At 34.3% G+C, this 24,330-nt stretch overlaps 1 protein-coding gene across 1 annotated transcript; it reads left to right on the top strand.

Annotated features, from left to right (window-relative positions):
• The first annotated feature begins 1,146 nt into the window (after positions 1-1,146).
• LOC112046341 (protein disulfide-isomerase A5) lies at positions 1,147-24,194 on the top strand. Its single transcript, XM_024082964.2, has 12 exons — positions 1,147-1,380; positions 3,026-3,267; positions 3,665-3,872; positions 5,325-5,453; positions 6,164-6,264; positions 6,605-6,753; positions 9,270-9,400; positions 10,141-10,302; positions 11,973-12,114; positions 12,816-13,018; positions 14,220-14,394; positions 15,693-24,194. The coding sequence occupies exons 1-12, from the start codon at positions 1,339-1,341 to the stop codon at positions 15,950-15,952; spliced, it is 1,944 nt and encodes a 647-aa protein (XP_023938732.2). The 5' UTR covers positions 1,147-1,338; the 3' UTR covers positions 15,953-24,194.
• Positions 24,195-24,330: the final 136 nt, after the last annotated feature.

Genomic DNA, 24,330 nt, shown 5'->3' with positions numbered 1-24,330 from the left:
AAAACTGTGAGAGATCAAATTCTGTACCTACCTACATTTCAGTTTCATATCTTGTTAAATACTCGGTACCTACTTAAATACTACAACTAGCGGACGCCCGCGACTTCGTCCGCTTGGAAAACAATGTAAATTTTCAACTCCTATTTCAACATTTTAGGGGTTGAATTTTAAAAATTCTTGAATCACATTATATGTATTTCGTATTTTTTTATGATACAGGCTTTTCGATAAAATACTCGCGGGCAGCGAATGGTTAAGCTTTTAATTGCCAAATTATCTATATTATAAGAGTCGGCACAGAATACTATAGATCTATGATCTTTAGAAAGTGCGAGTTGTATGAGTAATTCTTAGACCATTAATAACTTATTAATTCTTATTAATGGTCTAAGGAGTAATTGAGTAGAAGTTAATAAAAATGGAACCAATAAACTCACTGTTTGACAATACCTTATTTACTGTCATTATCACAAAGAGTTGTCAATATAGAGCAACCAAACATTGTTGATACTTTTAACAGATTATTCAAATCACAGGAAATTCGGATGATTACCTGACGAATTATATGTATTAATTATTTGAATAAATTATATTAATTTATTTAGTTAGAAGAAATCAGCTATCTTAGTACCCATAACACATGATGCTTACTTCTAGCCCCGAAGTAAGCATATACCATACATAGTACCCTACATAGTACCCAATATTTTCCTAATATATATTTAATAATTTATTTATATTAGATAGTAATACTATTTTCAACAGATCATATTATTTAAAATACGAGCGTATATTATTACCTACGTTTAAAACAAAATATCAAGTATCGAGGTAGTTGCAATCTCAAGTGGATGACAAAACACAGGGTTACCCTATGAATGACAACAAGTGACTACAGCGCCTTCATTTATTTTCTACTCTTTATGTCGCACTACCAAGATCTACATTGGATTGGATAAAAAAAAATCTTTATCAGACACGTCACGTCAGACTATAATGCACTATGGAAGTTTCACTTATGTAATTCGTCTGAGGTTTTAAGTTTGGCTATGAATGTAACGCCAGTAGAGACTTGATTCCAATACTTAAATAAATTAAAAAAAAAAGCTACTGTCACTGTAAGTCTGTGTGTCAAGATCAAGATATTCTTTGCTCTTTGGTCTTTGGTGTCAATTTCGAAATAAATTAACATTGTTACTATTTGATTTAAGTTTTAATACGGTTATAAGTTTTAATACCTAGTTTACTCGAATAAATAAATATAAGCATATACATAAACGAAGTAGTAGTGAAGTTTAACATAACATGTGGTATAGTTAACATAACATTTCAAAATATATGAAAACCGGATTGAAGATGTGGCAGCAAAAATTTTGGAAGGTGTGTTCCTACATCTTGTATTTTTCTTGTAAAATATGCATGTAATCAATAACTTTTAACTAGAACCGAAAATCAACCTTGTCAGACTTCCTTGTCGATTATGAGCTTGCACTGGCTAGACCTTCGTAATTTTATAAAAGCAGGATGTTTGTCAGTTTAAGTTGCTACTTAAAATATACCACCTAATGTACTCCTAATATTAGGATACGTTAAGTGTCTACATGGGACATGCACCTCCTACTTTTCGGTTGTGTATTTTGGGAAGTTAAATATCATGTGTCTCAAACAGTGAAGGAAAAACATTGTGAGGAAACCTGCACACCAGAGAATTTTCTTAATTTTACGCGTGTGTGAAGTCTGCCAATCTGCATTAGGCCAGTGTGGTGGATTATTGGCCTAACCCCTTCCATTCTGAGAGGAGACTCAAGCTCAGTAGTGAGCTGAATATGGGTGGTTTAATGTAAGTGCCTACAAAATAACCGCAGTAATAACACAGTGCACACATGCACAATAACACTGAGTGCACACATGCACAATTTTGTGTTTACTTACCTTATTTATTCATGTATATATAGTTTTTACAATTCCTACATAATATCATAATAGATAATATTCAGTTATCATTGTGCTAAAATTACTTTTGTTGTTCATTATGTGACTAAATGATACAAAGCCAATTGAGTGACTTTGTTCTCCTCAGTTTTGACACGCTAGTGCATTGGCACATAGTATAAAATTATCATTGGACTGTTGTCAACTCGCACAATTTAAGCTATCATTTGCTCAACAAATGCATTCCCAAGTATATGTTCACATGACAGCGTTTTTAAACCACAATGCTTTTTTATCGAGCAGTGTTGCATTTTCCATTTTGGACCTCAGAAATAGCCTTCAGTCAAATTCATACTATATGCTACATCCGATAACAATACATTTTCTAACTTTCATGCAAATGAGGCCTAACTCTCACTCACAGACTTTAATTATATCACAGTGAACATCTGCAAAGTAAAGCCTGCATCTATCTAACCTAATTTTCTTTAGTGAACTTGCTAGATACCATAATAAAGATTGTTGTAAGTAATATTTCAAGGGGTGTAAGTAGAAGAGGCAGCCAGCCTCAACTACCAACCTCACCTGCTCATGGTGCACCCTGCAGATGGACTGACGAAGCTATAGTGACAGACAAATGGTGGTATATCCATTTCCAATGGCTAGATTTTTAAATGTCACAGGCCAGTGTTGGCAGCGTCACCAGCACAAGAAACCTGCATGCTCAACGTGGTCAGCATCTGGCAAATCTTTGTAAATAAATCAACAGACCAAAACACAGCCCCTAGTCCCTCCAGTGCTGGTCAGTTCACCTGGTAGGGGGTCACACCAGGCGAGTCGCAAGGGTTCGCTGGATGCAGGCGACTCAGGATTGTGATGATTGGATGTCCCTACTAAAGGCCTATGTACTGCAGTGGACATCCATCCATATAATGATGATAATATTTCAGGTTTAGAAAGGTTTCTTCACTTGTTGCTGCATTTAAATGCTTAAAAATTTCCATTTCATTTATATGAGATCTATTACAGATTTTTTTACTTTTACTCTATTTGTATAATATACATAAAAAATAAATAATTTAATTTATTGCAGATTATTCTTCTCACTTCAGTTTGTTTGCAACTGACAACTCAAGTTAAAAGGCAAAAAACTTCAGTTATATCTGACGTTAATGATATCAAAGAGTTTAAAAAGTTATTAAGGTCAAAGACAAATATTTTGGTGCTCTATGTGAATAACAACCGGTCTTCCCAAAATGTGTCTGATGTGTTCAAAGAAGCTGCCGATAACATGAAGGGACAAGCAACGCTAGTAGCAATTGACTGCAGTAACAGGTACTAGTCTGACTTTAGAACTTTAAGTACTATGAGTTGATGAACAACACCTACTACAAAAATGTTTTCATCATAAATGATAATTATTGCTGTTCATTCTGCACACTTTTCAATGGTTTAAATGTAGTCTAGTCTAAGTCCCAGGGATCCACATCTTTTGTGCATTATTGCATAAAAACAATCAATTAGCATACAAACAATAATTCTTGACTTGCTACAATTGCCCATCAGCCACAACACCTCCATAAATATAAATACTAGCAGACCTGGTCAAGCTTCACTTTGATTATGCACTTACGTCTTTCCTACCCTAACTGTACAGTTACACTAGCAACCAATAAGCTATCAGTCATAAACCGAAACTTCAATTGCTTATTATAAGATATTTTTTTTAAAGTGAAGGCAAAAAGCTATGCAAGAAGCTAAAAGTATCAACAGATAAGCCATACTTTATCAAGCATTATAAAGATGGTGATTTCCACAAGGACTATGACAGAGGAGTGACTGTCAGTGCGATGGTGAACTTCCTGAGAGATCCCACAGGTGACCTCCCTTGGGAGGAAGATCCCCAAGCCACTGACATCATGCACATTGTTGATGGAGAGGTAATTTCCTTTCATAATCTACTAGCGGACGCCCGCGACTTCGTTCGCGTGAAATTTAGTTTTTCACAAATCCTTCGGGATTCATGAATTTATCTGGGATGAAAGTAGCTTATATGTTAATCCAGTGAAATATCTATTAGCATTCCAAATTTCAGCTAAATCGGTACAGTGGTTGCGGCGTTAAAAAGTAACAAACATCCAATCAAACATCCAAACAAACATCCAAATAAATATCCATACAAACTTTCGCGTTTATAATATTAGTAGGATATAAAAGACAACTGTTTCTGACTGATATATCAACACGGTTCATACCTTTGTATCAATTGTACAGAAATTAGACATGCAGGCATAAGAAAAACCCTTGACTTTTTCACTACAAATTAACCCTTGACTACAATCTCACCTGGTGGTAAGTGATGATGCAATCTATGATAGAAGTGAGCTTTTTTGTAAGGAGGAGGATGAAAATCCACACCTCTTTCGGTTTCTATACAACATCGTACTGGAACTCTAAATCGCTGGGCGGTACATCTTTGCCATAAGGGTGGTAACTAGTCACGGTCGAAGCCAAAATAATATGCTAGTATAGTATGAACAGTTATGTAACCAAGGTTATTGAATGATCCAAGTGCATTTCAAGGCAATCAGTCTGTGGCCGGGTATGTAAACATAATTTACATTAATTACCAATTGTTATTACCTTATAAAGGAAAATTTCATGGTCCTAATATTGTTTATGGTGTGCGTAATTAATTTTCATCACGGCAGTTACTCAAGTTATAGGTATTATGAGTATTTAAATTAAGTGGAACTAAAATGTTGTGAAATTAAATATTCAGATATGGAAGTTTAATTGTAAAAGCAAGCTATGTGAGCGCTGTATACATATTTTTTATAATAATGTATACTAGCTTACCTAATGAACTTTGTATCATGAATGTGATTCAGATAAAATAGGATTATCAAAAAAAGAGTAATATTTCACCAACACATGTTCTTAATTAATAAACGAATATTAATTATCCTCAAGTCAGCATTTTCTATGAAAGCACCCAGGCATCTTGACTTCTATTGACTGTTCTAACAATTATTGCCAATTTCAATCACAAAAATCTTAACAAATTCTATACAAAAATCTTCCTCATGTCTCTTACCGAAAACCGCATAAAGATCTGTTTATTATTCTTTGAGTTTATCGCTAATAGACAGAAATGACGGACTTTGTTTTACAAATTATGTATAGATATGCATCTATGCATATAATATGATATACTTTTCATCCTCATTATATTGAGATGACATCATCCTCTGATCATCATAAGTTTTAAACCTAGTACATTCATGTTTTAAACCTTTTAAGAATTAACAATGTCATTCAGTGACTTTTACATAAAAATTATGATGATGAGTTGGATTATATAGTACTGATACATAAATAAATGATTGCAGGCTCTGGCAAAGTTTCTGAAAAAAGGTATAGCCACATACAAAAAATCAATGGTGATGTTCTATGCACCGTGGTGTGGATACTGCAAGTCGTTAAAACCGGATTATGTCGCTGCTGCTGGTGATTTGAAGGTAACTTTGATTGTTTTTAACTTTAGTCTTTTATCTAAATAACCCAAATTTTGTTGGTCCCGTGGTTAGCCTATAGAAAACTTCTCAACCTAGAATCAGTTTAAAGAAAACTTCTCAACCTAGAATCAGTTTAAAGAAAACTTCTCAACCTAGAATCAGTTTAAAGAAAACTTCTCAACCTAGAATCAGTTTAAAGAAAACTTCTCAACCTAGAATCAGTTTAAAGAAAACTTCTCAACCTAGAATCAGTTTAAAGAAAACTTCTCAACCTAGAATCAAGAATTCAGTGGTGTTGTGACCCTACGAGTATGTGTCAGAGCATAGGGCATGATATAACTTGGCAACTTCGTTCGAAACACTCCCGATGTTACGCGCGGGCCGGGGGGCGTGTAGCGATGAATAAAAAACACACGACTGATGCACGTCACTTCCCCGCACGCACGATTTCATACCCGCGCAAACTTTAACTTGCGAGACGGTTATCATTAATGTTTGATAGTAATCATTTCGAGAGCAAATTTTTATCACCATTAAGTCTCTGAGCCCATTAAACTGTATTGGAACAGTATTGTTTTCTTTTTTAATTTTTTTTATTGGGTCTAATATCCAAATCCCTTCTCCTGTAAAAAGTAAGATTTAGCTCTGTATTGCACTATACAAATAATAATAAGAAGAATTATATTGATAATTTAATTTCATAATAATTACAGGGTGAAGCAATTCTAGCTGCCATAGATGTTTCGAAGCCAGGAAATTCTAAAATAAGGCAACTCTACAATATTACTGGATTCCCAACATTACTGTTTTTTGAGTAAGTATTTGGGAGACTTCATTTTTACTATTAACGGACGCCCACGACTTAGTCCGCAAGAAATAGAGATTTTCACCAATTATGTGGCAACCATGGATTTCTCTAGAATAAAATATATTGCTTGGCTTAAATGTCGCTCAGTAACCTCTTTTATTTTCTAATAAAATCCTGTAATAACGGTTCTTGAATTGAAGAGTTGAAATTGTGTTTGGAAGTCCATATAAGTGGCATATTCCAATGGACATCCATCATAAAGATGATGATTAAGTCTAATAAATTAGTTTTATAGTTTGAATTTGTCGAATAAAATGGTTGTCTAATAAATAAATATTGTTTGCAGTAAAGGACAGTACCGTTTTCCATACAATGGCGACAACAAGAGACAAGCGATAGTGGATTTCATGAGGGATCCCTCCTCGCAACTGCAAAAGAAGAAAGAGGTGGTTGATGAGAGTTGGTCTGCGGACTCTTCTGTGCTCCACTTGACAGGTTAGTGATTGTTTTTTATTAAAACTCACCATCTAAAACAAACGCCATCTATACTCGTATCGAAAAAATCTAGCTCAGGTTCGATCATGTGTGGATCTGCTCCCATTTAAGGGATGTTTCTGCCAAATACTAGCTTGCTGCTTTGGATTCAGTGGATAACCATGCTAGAAGGCTCATTGACAATGAAGCAATAACAAACTCTAAACTACATAGGTTAGAACATCGCATTTTTTGTTTTTTTTTTATATTCTATACAAGTTCGATTGTATCATCACTTCACCATCAGGTGAGATTGTAGTCAAGAACTAACTTGTAAAGAATAAAAAAAAACCTTATACATAATAAAATGAAAATTAATAAAAATAAACTCCATAATTGGGTACCGTACCTACTTATGGTAGGAGCATGAGCTGACAAACTTTCAGCTTTTATAAAATGACGAAGGTCTGGGGTGACGAGCTCTTAGTCTATTATAGTTTGAATAGAGGTCAGTGTTCTAAGTGTCTTTAGGAATCAAAAATTATAAACAAACTTTTTTTTATCAAAGTCATTTCCATAGATGATACATTATATATTGAGATAGATACGCAACTCTCATTTCAGTTTAAAAAAGTTATGTACCGTGATCACTAGATGGCGCAATCTAATTAGATTTATTGGCGACCCATAGATGGCGTTCCCTCTACGAGTATAATCTATATTTTTAGTTGTAAGATTATTGCTGTTTGATTTCCTTAATTCTTATATATTATTAATGAAAAATTTAAAGTAAACATTTAATATTTCACTATATAATACTAATGTACCTAAATATTTAAAATAGCCAAATTTTATAAATATATAGTAATAAGGAAAACAAACTACAATAATCCTTCAAATATTAAAGGATTTTTAATCAAAGAAAAAAAGAAGATTCTTATTATTCAACGATTTATTTTTTCTTTTGTGATTATGAAAATATCTTAATGCACTTCAGCAGCCTGATAACATTAGTGCACCAACTATGATTATTGACTTTTATGATTATAAATAACCACTGATAACATCTACACACTGGTCACCTTTAAGAACACGTAAAATTGCTGGCGACATTTTCGCCACGCCGTTTCGCGACACACCGGGCCGCCTTCTAAGCATAATTCCGATGGTGGTCAAGCATGTTCCATGGTTAATTATTAACTATGCACACCAAATCCACAAGTAATACCCATTTTAATCACCTATTTGTACCGATTACATCTTATTTTAATATTTTTCGTTCACCACTGTCACCAAGTTTTAAACAACATGTCACTATAGCAACAACAGAAAAAATTCAAAGACAGCTAAACTGTCATATTTGAAACTATATTTTTTTAAAATTTTCATAGTTTGAACAGGAGTGATTTTAATCAAATAATGTGCTTCATGCGTGCCATCTATATTGTGCCTGAGAAAACTTCGCTTAAGTTTTTGTACCGTGAGCGCTGGAGGGCAACACTTCATACACAATATTTTACGTAAGCGAACTGTGCGGAAGTTTCACCCCCATGGTCATTTCTATCATGATTCGGTTGTCAATATTTGACATTGATATTTAAAGTGATCAGAATGGAAACTGTTTAGAACCTAAACAATAAAATAATTCGGTGTAGTTTTTCGTAATGTAAAAGGATGCTCAATAAATTTTTAGTTACTTTGTTCCGAAGATTTGCAGGTATTTAACAATATGTGTAAATAAATAATAATAAGTCCTCATAACCATTTTTCTGTCATTCGTGCCTTTTCCGCACTTAACCGCTATGCTTTAAATGTTTTTTGGGGCTAGAGCTTGACTCTTAAAGAGCTTCCGTACTGTTACCGTACTTCCATGATGTTGACACTGCTACTTGTAAGGTCACTATATGAAGCCTTCGGCAAAAACGCCATAGACTCTATAAGATCGCATTAAGCCTTAGGCCTTCCTCATTATTACACTTTGCATCAGGTGGTATATCTATTAATTCTGTCTATAACTATATCAGTTCCTTTCAAATCCTAACGATCCTTTAACTTTTAAAAAATCACGTCAATTCGTCGCTCCGCTTTGCCGTGAAAGACGAACAACCGAACAGACAGACACACACACTTTCACATTTATAATATTAGTATGGATGTATGTAAGTATGTAATATTCTTTATTACCTCGTATCTTCCAAATCGCTGAACGGATCTACCTAATTAAGATATCGTTTGATTGTCTTAATAACCCATGTGCTCTTAGATAGGTAAAGTTGAAAAAAACCAACACGACGACTAAGAAACACGACTCGAGGTGAAAATTTTTCATTTCGAATATTGTGGTACTCTATATAGTATCACAGTCAAGGGCTCATCAAGAGAATTTGAAAATGGTATATCATGGCCATATTAAAAAAACCTACAATTAGAAAAACGTTATTTATTAATCGCTATACAAAATACGCGAGGCGGATGACTAGGTGCGAGCAGGTTAGGCAGTCGGGGGTTTTTTTTTTAATAATTACCTTTGTTTCCAGGGGACATATTTGACAGCGTGCTCGCGAAGGCTGACCATGCGTTGGTCGTGTTCTATGCGCCATGGTGTGGACATTGCAAACGTATTAAACCTGAGTTTGAAAAGGCAGCAGCCAAGATTAAAGAACAGAAGGTACTTTATTAGATGTTGAATTAAATTCTTAAATGTCTTGATTATCCAGTGGATGGTAGATTAGAAGCGACTGTTCTGTTGTATTCACTAACTTTGTAGCCACCTAAAACCTAACTACTACACATCACACTACTACAACTACATCAGATCAGTAGACACTGGTTAATAATTTAGACCTTTTTCGGGCGTCTATTTTTGCAGTTGACGTTGACGTTGACGTTTTGGCGCAGTGGTATGCGCGGTGGATATACAAGACGGAGGTCCTGGGTTCGATCCCCGGCTGGGCAGACTGAGATTTTCTTAATTTGTCCAGGTCTGGCTGATGGGAGGCTTCGGCCGTAGCTAGTTACCACCCTACCGGCAAAGACGTACCGCCAAGCGATTTAGCGTTCCGGTACGATGCCGCGTAGAAACCGAAAGGGGTGTGGATTTTCATCCTCCTCCTAACAAGTTAGCCTGCTTCCATCTTGACTGCATCATCACTTACCATCAGGTGAGATTGTAGTCAAGGGCTAACTTGTAAAGTATAAAAGAAAAAAAAACCAGTTACGAAACTGTGTGACTTCACAATTATTATTGTTAATACCATGATTAATGATTTTATTCTGAGAGGAGAGTTGTACTCAATATTAAATCAATTATGGGTTGATAATGATAAATGATGATTAAGAAAGAGGCTTGACCTGTAGAGGGCCGTTAGAAAAACACCATATTTACTCAATGTTAAACGTTACTTTCAGATAAACGCTTTGCTGGCGGCTGTGGATGCGACAAAGGAGCCTGAATTGGCGTCCAGGTTTGGTGTGAAAGGGTACCCTACACTGAAGTACTTCCAAAAGGGCGAATACAAATATGATGCCGGACATGCACGCCAGGAGCAACAAATTATCGATTTCATCAAGGTAGTATATCTTTTATCTTACTTATCTAACTAACAGATGAATCTTGAATCTTGAAGTAGTTCAAGTTTCATATATCTGGGTTCCAATATAACAAACACAGGATCATGTGAGATGGAAATTCGCAGGAGAATTGGGATAGCCAAAAATGCTATGTCTCAACTGAATAAAATTTGGAAGGACAAGAACATCTCCTTAAACATCAAAAATCTTTCCAATATTCACATATGCAGCTGAGACATGGACTACCAAATCAGCTGATCGGCATCACATAGACGCCTTCGATGGTGCTGGCGGAGAATGCTCCGTATTCCGTGGACATAGGACCAATGCATCGGTGTTGAAACAACTCAACATCTCGAAAACACTTTCCACCACCTGTCTTCAGAAGATCCTCGAGTACTTCGGTCACATTGCCAGGAGAGAAGGAGATAACTTAGAGCAACTTGTTATCACTGGCAAAGTGGAAGGCAAGACCTCGGGGACGTAGCCCGATGCGTTGGTCAGATCAAATCCGCACCACTCTCGATACAAAAGTACACGAAGCTCTACAAGTCGCGAAAAACCGAGCATGGCGTGACATCGTGCGGGAAAAAGTCGTGAATGTGTGATAGGGGTCACGACCCTCAGTAATGAGGAACACGACGCGGAGAGAGAACTAACAGATGGATCAGAAGTACGGTTTGTGTGGTCTGCTGAAGAACTAGTATGGTATAAGCTGTCAAACAGATAGACGGCGTTCGGCGTCTATCTGTTTGTCTGCTTCTGACTCTAAGGGCATTTCTTTTGAAACTCAGACCTAGCATAACCTCTTAGCTACTTAATAAAAACGGGTCGAGTTAAAGGGTCAGACTGTGCGTCTGTAATTGTGGATGAAACTCGTGTCTGGATGATGTTGAAAACTGGAGACCTCATTTTCTCCCGCAAGGATACAGCGTCTTACACTATCGGTCTAGATTGTGTAGCCTCAGAAGCATTGCACAGACAAGTAAAATCCACACCCCTTTCGGTTTCTACACAACATCGTACCGGAACGCTAAATCGCTTGGCGGTACGTCTTTACCAGTACCGGTTGCAACTAGCTACAGCCGAAGCCACCAGGTAGGCCTGGACTAATTAAGAAAACCTTAATCGACCCAGCCGGGGTTCGAACCCAAGACCTCTTGTAAGTCCACCGCGCGTATCACTGCGCCACAGAGAACGTTCAGCAGGGTTATTATGTAATTCGGTGTACCATTCAAGTAAATTTCGTATTTTCGTTTTTGCAATCATCTAAAATTGTATTTTTTAACGAAATAACACAATTACCGTCACTTTAAGTAAAGTAACATTACTATATTGATGGTAGTAGCAGGTAGTAACGTTATTTTGACGAAAAACTGGTATTTGCGTAATTTTATTGAAATAATCAAGTTAGATGATCGTAGAAACAAAAAAAATTTACCCCTTAATGTAAAATGGTGCAGTTAAGGTTATTTCGTTGAAATAACTATTTTAGACGATCACAAAAACGAAAATACGATGAAAAACGATGTAGTGACTCGTTACTACAATGGTACACCGAGATACATAATAGGTCCGCAGATGCCAATTCAATGCAGGCCGTGATGTGGCTTATTAAAAGTTGTTGTACAATGATGTGATGACGATGATCAATGAGTCGCATTCCCCAGTCGCCGCAAGAGCCGCCTCCGCCGCCGCCGCCGGAGAAGCCCTGGCGCGAAGAAGACAGCGCCGTGCGTCACCTCGACGCCGCGACCTTCAAGAGCACACTGCGCAAGATCAAGCACGCCATCGTCATGTTCTACGCGCCATGTAAGCCTGCCCTTATCTCTTGCCAATTATACCGGTATGCCAAATATGTTACGACATATGTCGTGAAGACAAAATGACATCATCATCATCAGCCATTTTGCATCCACTGCTGGACATAGCCCTCTTTTAAGCTAGCTCGCTCTATCATTACCTTTTAGCATATAGCCGATCCATATAGTGGGGGGGGGAACCTCACACGAAATGGGGGGCACACACGCGAGGCGGGGAGGCACATTACTCCGCTTATCGAGCCGCAGTATTGACTCAAGGACCTTATGTCATCCGACAAACATGACCACTTCAACGTATTAGCCCTGAGAGCAATGGTTACTTTCATTCTCTGGCGAATCACTTCGTTCCATGAAATATTTCGACCAATAGCGCTGAACCGAAAAATTTTCATTTGTAATTATCACAGGTTTTATTTAATTCCCATATTCCCATTATAACGGGAACTACAAGTATGTACGTATGTATGTAAGTACGTCTAGCTAGTGGTATAGTAAAAATAGCGGACGCCCATTACTTCGTCCACCTTCAGACCTCCTTAATCCGGCCCTGTCGCAAAATCCATTCTAGGCGAACGTCTACTAACTATTAACTACCTCTGTGCCAAATTCGTCTCATTACGTCAAGCGATTTTCGAGATTTCGTTTGACAGACCTTTGGGTATTTTATATTTAGGTACCCTATGTTTACAGGGTGTGGACACTGTAAGAGCACAAAGCCGGAGTTCACCCAAGCCGCGGACGAGTTCGCCGACGAACTGATCGTGGCATTCGCCGCGGTCGACTGTACCCAACAGCAGGAGCTATGCTCTAACTACGACGTCAAGGGTTACCCCACTCTGAAGTACTTCAATTACTTCGACAAGCTCGTGCAAGACTATAATGGCGGGAGAAAGGTAAGCTTGAGTCTCTATTTTTGTTTTAAGCAAAACTTCTTTAGGCACTTTCGACTTGGAGATTAAGCGTAAATGCGTTACAAAAGCGTAAATGCGTGTGAGCCGTGATAGCCCAGTGGATATGACCTTTATCTCCGAATCTGGAGAAGTGGGTTCAAATCCGGTCCGGGCCATGCACCTCCCACTTTTCAGTTGTGTGCATTTTAAGAAATTAAAATATCAAGTGTCTCAAACGGTGAAGGAAAACATCGTGAGGAAACCTGCATACCAAAGAATTTTCTAAATTCTCTGTGTGTGTGAAGTCTGCCAATCCGCATTGGGCCAGCGTGGTGGACTATTGGCCTAACCCCTCTCACTCTGAGAGGAGACTCGAGCTCTGCAGTGAGCCGAATATGGATTGATACCGACCGGCGTTACAAAAAGTGTAATCTTGTGGCTTTCAAGATACTGCCATCTACAGGCATAGTAAAACTGTGGTATTTTAAACTACCAGTAGATGGCGTTCTTACAGAACTTTGAAACAATCCCTTTTTATACACTGAAAGCACCTGTTATGTTGTAGTTATACCTGAGGCCCATAGATGGCGCTTTCTTTTTATTTTTGAATGAAGTTTCGCTTCAGTTGTGTGGTGTTTTTTTATAATACGTCTGGTAACTATCCAAATTTCCGCTATGATTTTAATAATCTGGTTAAACTATCAATTATAATTGGTTGCTCTATAATGACAGATCTTTGTGATAATGACTGTGTAAATGTGGTGTTGTCACACAGCGAGTTTATTAGTTTCTTTTTATTATTAATTTTTACTCGTTTTATGTCGCACTATACTAGTTAGCTTTGACTTAACACAGGTAGGTACACATTAGGTTTCTTAAAAATGTTGTGGGTGTGTTAACACCATCTTTCGATTTATGGAATCTGTTTGGGAAATATTGAAGTTTAAAGTTTAATATATTTTCAAATTTTGTCATGAGTCTATGATGAAATTCTAGCCATGAATATTGAAAATTTTTGACAGTGCTCTTTCATGTGGTTCTTTCAGAAACAGTTTAAATTAATACGACAACATAATAATTTATTATGATGTTATTTTTCGCACGTTGTTTCGTACGTTTATAGGTTTTAAAGTCGGTTGTAATTTTTCATTTTATTTTAAATGAATTTCATTTGATAAGACTCACATAGATATATATTTTTCAGAAAGCGGACTTCGTGTCATTCATACACAGTCAAATGGGCGAACTCAAGGCTCAACAGTCCATGAAGAGCAATCAGGATGCTGGCTTTGGGGTAAACGTGCAACTAGCTGGTGATGGAGACTTCGAAGATATCATTGCATCACCGAATCCGACGTTTGTCATGTTTTATGCCACCTGTAAGTATCAACACGATTATATTTTGGTCCTTAGATGCTGTTACAGCTCTCGCAAACATACAATTGGAAGTTGGCCGACTATCGAACAAATAAATTGCGTACAATATATACAGGGTGCTCAGAGTATTTCCCATAACTCTAGGGTTATATTCTTTAAGGAAAATCAATTAAATATGTCTAAGGAACATGTGTTCTAATGAATATATTCGGAGTAAATAGATTTCTTTTGTAAATAGACCTCAACATGTCTTCCTTATATACGCATTCTTATAATAATGACGTAGCTTAACTTATTCATTGATAAATATCACGAAGTAGCTAATTAGTGAAGTGCGGAGTGCCTGTAGTACTGTCATCATCATCTTAACTTGTCATTGAATAAAAAATGTTTCTTTTCATTTTACCTAAAGGCGTGTGTTACATGGATAGTCGGATTTTTTTTTTAGTTAAAAAAATAATTAGTAGTGCAGTTCGGCTCCTATAAGTAGATTCGTCAACACCTTGAAGTTATGGGAAATACTCCCCATAACACCCTGTATATCTAATCTAAGCTCGTCTTCCTCAAAAAAAAAAGACAGACTATTTTGTTCGATAATTAGTCTGACAAAAGCACGCTATCTACAAAACATCAATTACTGAGAAATCGCAGTTCTTTGTTTTTAATCCCTTATATTTGCTAGAAACAGTTTATAGTAATAATGTATTTTCAGGGTTTTTAGTCTTGGAAAAAATATCGAAATTGAATGCCAGTAATTTAATTACCAGCGAAGAACTCATTTACGGGTGTTACCACAAAATACTGTATCTGAAAATACAGTGTAATGTCATGACACGGCAGTTAACCGTCCTTACCTATAGTAGGAATATGTTCTACTATACTAAACTAAAACCAAACTAACTAAACTATCAGCTTTTATAAAATTAAGAAGGTCTGTCTATATGCGCTTGTATCTTGAATTTAATTATATTTATATTTATTATTTATTGAAATATATTTATTGCAACAAATAATATATACGTGGAACATAAACAATCTTAAAACTAAAGATAAAGTATAGATAAAATGCAGTGCAATAGGCGACCTTATCGCTAAAAGCGATCTCTTGCAGGCTACCAAATAAAGGAGTATATAAACCAGTGAGACGGGTAAACGCAATAACATAATTACTAACACTCCAATAACTATACAAATATAATTATTAATGTTCACAAATTCATACAATATATATAATACATAAAATATATACATTAATTATACTTCTTGTTTACTTGAAGCATACAATGACTTTTTATTCCAGGGTGCGGACATTGCTCAGCAGTGAAACCGGCCTACAGTCGCCTGGCAACCGCCCTTAAAGCGGAGAATAGTCCAATTAAAGCCATAGCAGTAGACGCGGGGGAGAATCAAAAAGTAGCGGACATTGCCAGTGTTCAGACACTACCTACTTTCAAAATATACTCAAACGGGAAGTTTTTGGCCTCGTACGAAGGCGACAGGTCAACGGAGGATATGCTGAAATTCTGCAAGTCTTATTTAAAGGTAAAAGACGAACTGTGATATGTGCAAGCATATATTCAGATCATCACAACTATTATTGTAGGTGAATTTATTTAACCTGGCGCGTTCACACATTTTCATAATATATACATATATTCCTATATATTTTGATACATACTAAATATTCTCGATGTTTTTTTTTTATTTTATACTATAAAAATTTCAGATATTTGACAGACTTTTTATTACAACAAAAATGTGTCCATCAACATTTATGGATGAATATAACAAAAAGTGATAGATTCATGTGGATTCAGTATGAGTAAAGATGTTGACCATACAAATATAAGACTGAACATTTTTTTTAAATATTAGCTGCAACATTATTGATAGAAAAAATTACTGATGTATCACAACTTTTTGTTTTTGTTCAGTTATATCCATCAGCGATCAGTCGCTGGACTATAAACTGATTTTTTGATAGAAGAAGATGTTTTCGATTGAAGGTCGCTCCATTCAGCGCCTTAGTGTTATGGTCATACATTGGTTTTACTGTCCACCCATCGATATCCTATTAAAAAGTGGATGCACAATCAGAGACCAAGAAACGTCCCCACTCAATAAGTGCTAAACACAACTTCTTGGCACTCAATTCAAGTAGTCACATTTACAAATTCAACCTTAAACTCAATCCTTAAGGTTGAATTTGCTCTGAATTTGGGATTTTATTGAATATTGGACTACATTTAAGTGACATTTTCTACGTGATTGTGCGTCCTTTTATTATAAGAGGTCAATGTGTCCACCACACAAATCATCCACGGTGGATCGCTTTATTCTTTTAGTCTGATTTTGTGTCTTATATCGTTTTTTGTTATTTTTTCTTTGACTGTCGCCATTTCATGATATTCATGCATGTCAGTGCCGTTGAAGCAAACAATGGGGATGATGACTAGGTTTAAATAAATTGATTTTTATTGTACATTCGGGTAAATAAGGTCAATGTTAACTAATTTACACATAAAAAGCAAAGAATGTCAGGATATTTGCAAAATAAATGAGATTATAAAATTTCAAAATTTATTAAAAATCTTTTATCGTAATTAGATGAAAATTCATACAGTTTTAGCTTCTTTACATTAAATGTGACATTTTTTAATATATGAACTATAAACATGAACGCACAAATAACAAAGATATTAGTAATTTTGTTTGAACGCCCATACAAATCTAACGATCATTACATTACCTACGACGTCATTAGTTCGTACCATTTTGTATGGGGCGTTTTTCAGGGATCCGCGGCAGCGCCGCAAATCTGACTCTTTAAATCCCTGTAACTCCGAAAGTAATGATCGCAGATACCCTGTTACTTTTACAAAATTGCTTTACTATTAGCATACTCTTAATTTATATAGGATTTAAAAAACTGTCATCATCCCTATTGGCAGTTGTTTGATGTGAGTCGGTTTTATCAAAAGAAATAACTGTGGTTTTTATTTCTTATTTGCGATGAGTGAATGTGTGTATACGCCAGATTAAAGAAATAATATATATGTATTAAATTTGCATCACAATGTTACTTAAATCTCATTTGTATTCAATATAGCAAATAATGGACTGCAGTCGTTACCATTAATAATCTCAAGCATGTTTTGCTTAGTTTGTGCCAGTTGCAAGATTTAAAAGTAATGGACCGATTATCGTATGTAAATTACCTGTAGGCCTTAAATACCACGACATTTGGAGACGATAAAAAACCCAATTTGGACCAATGTATGAGAATCGGAAACATCTGTCTTTAGTTGTGTAGGGTCGAAAGAGAGAACGAAGAAACGACTTTCGATTGGTCGACAGTTTTCTTTTTTTGGTCTTGAAATACACGTGGTTCGCATCGTAAGCCTACTTTTACAGCTAAAAGCAAAGAAATTACGAAATTGCAAATGAGGTTCGTTTTATTTAATTGATCATGGAAAAATCTATGAAAGATCAGGTAGGTAAGTCACTCAATAAAACTTGTTTGTAGGTTGTGGTAAAATTTCATGTGATATGTTTAAGTTGAATACATTATTTAAATTTTTATTATTTTAACATTTTACATTTTATTTTATTAATTTAAATTCATTTAATTCTATTTCTTAATTTTTATCGGTTTTAATTTTTTTTAACACAGCGCATAATTATTATTATTTCATAGATTTTATATTATATTATGTAGTCCTTAATCTACATAGATAGATAGTAACTTAATCTCACACTCATAAACATTCCCAATAACATTAATCAACAAAGTCTTATAATAAAAAATATTTGTTATAAATTGATGATAAATATAACTTGAGTGCCAAGAAAATTTCGAATGATTGAATCATTATTTGCTAAATTGTTCTTTGTTAATAATATCTACAACTATTAACGATTACAATATATTTTTAAATGTAAGCCAGCGGCATGATTTTTACATAATGTCTATAGTTTTATAAGGGTCACGTTTATTCACATATCGCAATATTTCGTCCCATCGCAACAAAAAAGAGATAATTCGTTTTGAATAAACGAATGGAAATTTGTATACACACTAATCTCACGATGGGCATCTTAGGTTTTTATGCACGAATAATACAATATTTCGCTTTCTTTCTCATAAGCGAAAAGAATGTGTAATGCAGGCTAAAGACAGTCAGTTTTAACTGAATAGATTTATTTAATCAAAATTTCATTAGAAAAAACTGTACTTTTTTCACTGAATACTTATAATCAGGGATCCGTAGAACAGCTTCATCTCGTTACACTATCTTGTTACACTACCCTCCTCCCAACTTGTAATAATAACGAGGTTATTAAAAGTTGTTACTAACCACCACTACTAAAAGTTGTCCTACAAATTGCGCGGTACGTTATCTCGTTCCGATGCTCAGAAAGTTTCATTTTCTGGTAACTCAGTTAGCTACCAGAATCAAGAATTTTCGTAAATAAAAAAATTGATAGTCTCATCGAGATGAAGCTACTCACGAAAAATTAACTTGTTAGCAATTAGTTGTAAAAAATGTTCTACGGATCTCTTACTATGAAGTTTTAACTGAACAGTTCGACTGTACAGTTCAAATTGCAAGTCTGTAGCCCGCATTAGGTGTGAATAAGACAATATATCAATGTGATGAACCCAAAGCCAGAAAATCTGTCTGTCTGGCGTTAGTAGTCAGTCTAGCTTCTATGAGATATCTCATGAAGAAAATACTGTCAACCAATAGAGGCAGAATTGAAAATATCGTTTGCTCTTTTATTGAGATGGGTCGAGCTCAGACCAATTACAAATGGACCAATATCGCACCAACAAAATGGCCTGGTATTTTTGAGGGGAACTCGCACATTGAAATTATATAACAGCAATATGTTTATATATAATATATTATGTGCCCTTACACTATATGTTTTATTAGCAATACACACACATTAAATTTTTACACAGATTAACACACTGCTTAGACTATCCACAGAATATTCGATTACTTGATCGATGTTTTCCTGTTCCAGCTGAAGAATCGATTCCTTTTAGCATTGTTTTCATTACAAATTTTATATAATTAACTTAAATAGAAGTTGTTTACCGTTTTTAATGCAATTTAACTAAACACACTGGCATTTTTAGGGAGTTCTTTATACGAAGAAAACGATTACAACAATGAAACATCGATTCTATTGCAACAGTCTTTATAAACGCGTTAGATAATTGATTCTTGTTCTTTGACAGAGGGGTAACGTCTACCGAGTTAGGTCCTTTTGTGATTGGTCTGAGGTCAATATGGATAATAATATGATTATTAGACGACTGTATGTATGTCTCTTTACGAGATATCGCATAGTGGGTATCTTAGAACTACTGAAATGTGGTTAGTCTTTTAAAAAAATAACCTCAAAGTAAGTTTATTTTACTTCGATCATAAGACAAAATAAATTTTAATAATGTTAATCAATAATTATTTTAAAATAAAATTACTTATGATTGCTCAATTCTATTACATTTTTATTAATTGAAGACATTTAATTAATATCTTGATTATGCTTTTATTTCGTGTTAGTTATATACTTTTTTATTAGCTATAATTTAAATTTATGTACTCATCATTATTACGTAGTAAAATAATAATTAGTGATTATTTAATCAGCTGCCGCTTTTTTAGAATGTATACGCTTTAATAATATTCTAAAATGTTATTTGATATCTCTCTCAGTAGGTCATATCAATGGTACAATAATAAATATAATTATACATATATTAAATAAATTATATGTGTTTAGATATAGAATATTTTGTATTGATATGATTAGTGGAAATGGATAACTCACTATAAAGTGGCTGGACAGTAGTAGTAAAGATTGTCTTATTTACGTAAAACAAACAAGTTTAACTTCCCATGTAAAGGAGTATAAGAGTTTTTGGCGGGAAAATCGTAGGAATTACAATATCTCTAGTTTTATTTTGATTGATTGGCTGCATTTAAGACTTTTTTGTAGGAGTACGCCCTCCGGAATCGTAAGCCGATTCCGGAGGGCGTACGTTTGAATCTGGTTCGGAGCATTCACCTCCAACTTTTCAATTGTGTGCATTTAAAAAAATTAAATATCACGTGTCTCAAACGGTGATGGCATAACATCGTGAAGAAACCTGCATAGCAGAGAATTTTCTTATTTCTCAGCGTGGTGGAGTACTGGTCTAACCCCTCTCATACTGAGGAGACTTGAGCTGAGCAGTGAGCCAAATATGGGTTGATAATGATGATGATAAAGTAGAATGACAATGTACTATATTTCACCATTCTCGTTCTATTATGGCAAATTGTTTAATAAAAATATTATTACTTGAGGACTGCTAAGCTATATTAAAAAAAATATAAAGGGTGTGAATTTGCGTGTCCCATAACTCTAGGGTTATATTCTTTAATGAAAACTAATTTAAAATGCCCATGAAATGTTTGTTCTAAAATAAATGATTTTGGAGTAAATCTGGGAGCAGGGCAGTGCCCCCACCAAGTCGAGCTTGAAAATGGCGACATGGCATAGGTACTTTTCTCGAAATAATTTATTTTGTAAATAGATCATAAATTAGTTCTTATGAGTACTGTTAGCAAAAATGGTTTGTAGTACCTTAAAATATGGCTTGTTTAAATTTTGTATTAATTAATTAGTTATTGTGTTATGGCTTTACGAATTAAATAAAGTGAATAAAATTACATTAGTGAAATGAAAACATGAAAGAATTTATTTAATGAATTAGTAATTATACAGTTCGGTTCCTATAAGTGTTAAAGTCCGCAACACCCTGTATACATATAGTATGAGTTATTTATAAACTAAATCATGTCAATACAAAGTTGATCAATTTTGTAGTCCCATACTTATGAGATCGCCTAATGTTTATACAGCTGTTATATAGTTAATAAATGCATTTAAATACAGTTTTAATATGTAGTTATATATTATTAGCGACATTGTATTATCATATTTGATATTTATATTATGATGTTGTAATGTACTAGTAAAATTATATGAATATTACTTACAATTTATTAAGTACAATATATTCTTATATCAAGATCTTTTCGAATTTTTATCAATTGTTTATACATAACGTATATAAGTGTAGAATATTGTTAATAAACAAAAAAAAAAGACTAACTTGTATCTCCTCCAAGCTAGTCTGCATAGTTACTTAACATCAGATGAGACGGCAATTAAGGACTAACTTGGTGTTGAATTAGCCAAGCGTATAATATTTGGTATTCATTATTATTATTGCCACAAAACTAAAATACATTTCTTTCACGTAGGCTTAGTTTACAAGCAGTTTAGAATTATCAATGGGTATGAGCGAATAACTTTTAACTTCAAAGTTAGCTCTCTGCCATTTTTAACTTTTAAGTATGGACGTGGGCTCTCACAAACTACTCAATGTTTTGGTTTTCTTAGTTTACCTAATTCTCTTCACTTCCGGCGATTGAACGGCTCAGTAGCTTTTGTTTTAGAGGTAAAACTACCAACAAGGTAGTAGGATATTCATCTTACGGGGATATTATCCCCGTAAGTAAAAACCATCAACTAGACCTTTGTGCACTGACTTCCAGTATTCACGTTATTAAACTGTTGTCAAAACTTATATTTCTTACCAGAAATAGGTGTTTTACGTTTTTGAATTCTGATGTATTATATTTTGAAAAAAAAAAAGACTCATTTTGTTATAGAAACAAATATAAAATAAGCTTGACTGTTTTCAATACCTAAAAAAGTAGATTTAGACTAAAAAGAACCATCATTTTTTTCAAGTAAAAGTTGATTTTATAAGCACGTTATTTTATTACTAAATCTCATAACTTTAATATTCAATCAGTTTTAAAGCGATCTTATATCAGTTTTCTCAAAAAAAAAGTGTTTGCATATAGGACTGTGAGACTCCAAGTTCACAGTAGTGTTGAGAATAAATGACGTCCATACTTAAAGGTTAAAGGACTAACTTGCCGATGAGTAAATTATAAGATCAGTTATAAACTACTCATACATACGTTTACTCATATGGATACTGTGACTCCTTAGATACTGATACATGAAAAGCAACCCAACTTTTGGGAGTTCTCTATTATTGTCTTAAAACTACGGAGACTTGACTCTACAATATCAGGCTACAAAAGCTTAAAAATTATTTTCATAGAAAATTATTGTTTTTTGTCTTATTCCAGGCATAAGGTACGCCTTGTAACTATTAATATTTGCGTGAATAAAAACGCTTGATACTAGTATATTATGTGCTATGGTAAGAATTATTTTTCCAATTTCATTGTATTCTTTAGCTAACTTAGATTTTCGGACGAAATTCATTACATGGACATAACATTCCTATCTACGGTGCATTTTTGTGATTAAATCAATTAAAGTTTCAAATTGATTGTTGAAACGATCGACATTTTGAAATTTCGTTCGTGCAACTCTGTGTATTAGTCAATATCATTCTTTTACTGCCGTAATAGTTCATTTGTTAGTAAAAATTTGAATATAAAAGTATAGTTAATTCCATTTGATTGACTATTAATATAAATGTTCTCATTATTATTAATTTCTTCTAAATGGTTCCAATTTGTTTTATTTTTTAAATTTTGTCGTGAATCGTTTTTAGACATTATCCCCGGATGTCGATTCATAATAATTTATGGATATTTACTGAGAATCTATGATGATCCGAGTTCGCATTTCTACACGAACTAAATAAACAATAGTTGAATTAACAAAAATATATTTATTGTAAATATCAGCTTTTAAGAAATTAAAAAAAAGTAAAATTCGTCTAATTACATTAGGTTAGCTCGAAGATAAATAGATTGTCAAAATCCCAAATTTGATAACTTTACAACTGTTTATCTTTGAGCTAACCCCGACATATCAATAAATATGCGGTTCTAAATACGTTTCACGTCAAAGTTTCTTATTTAATTAAGTAGTACTCATCGATTGTATGTTTATTTATATTTCTAAATATTGTTAGAGTATTTAAAGATAAAATGGAACTATAAGAATCACATCACAATGTACTTAATTACAATGTTTTAACGAGTTAGTGTACAACCACAGAATAGAGAAGGATACAGAATGAGCCGGTACAAACCGCGCAGTGAAGCCGGTATTTAAAAAAACAAACGTCAGTCAGCTATCTACTATATATACAAACTATTTTTTTTCAAAATTTGTTTTTCAAGATATAACAAAATTACGTAAATTAATATCATATTAGATTATAAAAAACACTCCATCTTTTTTTCAGATTTTATGAACAGTTTTTTAAATATTTAAAAATATGACGCCGTTTTTCTTGAACAATATTGAAAATTACTAATGCAACGCTTCGTGTCATACTGACTAGAGAATGTATTAGTTTTGAATTTTTATTTGGAATGGCTGCATCACTACCGTGTTCCGTGCGCTCTATCTGCCTGTTATTCTTTAATCTGTGTGTACAACGTAGAATTTATTGTGTCATTCCATAGTACATATTGTTTTTGTTTAGTAAAAAACGTCAGATTTCAATGTATAATTTAGCCCTGAATGTATATTTTTTAGATTTATATAGTTTATTTACATTAATTTTGAATCATTTTGTAAAAAGTATTTTGCTCTCGTTATAAATCTAAAGAAAAATATGTTGCTTTCAGCTTTACCTTGTAAGTACGAAAGAGATGGCTAACAAACAAACGGTAATCGTTTTTCCACTAATGACGATGTCGACAAGCTAACAAATAAATTATTATATTTTGCATAACTAACTTTGTTTTATTTAATCAATGACTAGAAGACGCCGCGCGGTTTCACCCGCGTGGTTCCCGTTCTCGTAGGAATATGGGGATAATATATAGCCTATAGCCTTCCTCGATAAATCGGCTATCTAACACTGAAAG

Source organism: Bicyclus anynana, chromosome Z, assembly GCF_947172395.1.
Source record: "Bicyclus anynana chromosome Z, ilBicAnyn1.1, whole genome shotgun sequence".
NCBI classification, from domain to species: Eukaryota; Metazoa; Arthropoda; class Insecta; order Lepidoptera; family Nymphalidae; genus Bicyclus; species Bicyclus anynana.
This window is presented reverse-complemented; position numbering and strand designations above follow the sequence as displayed.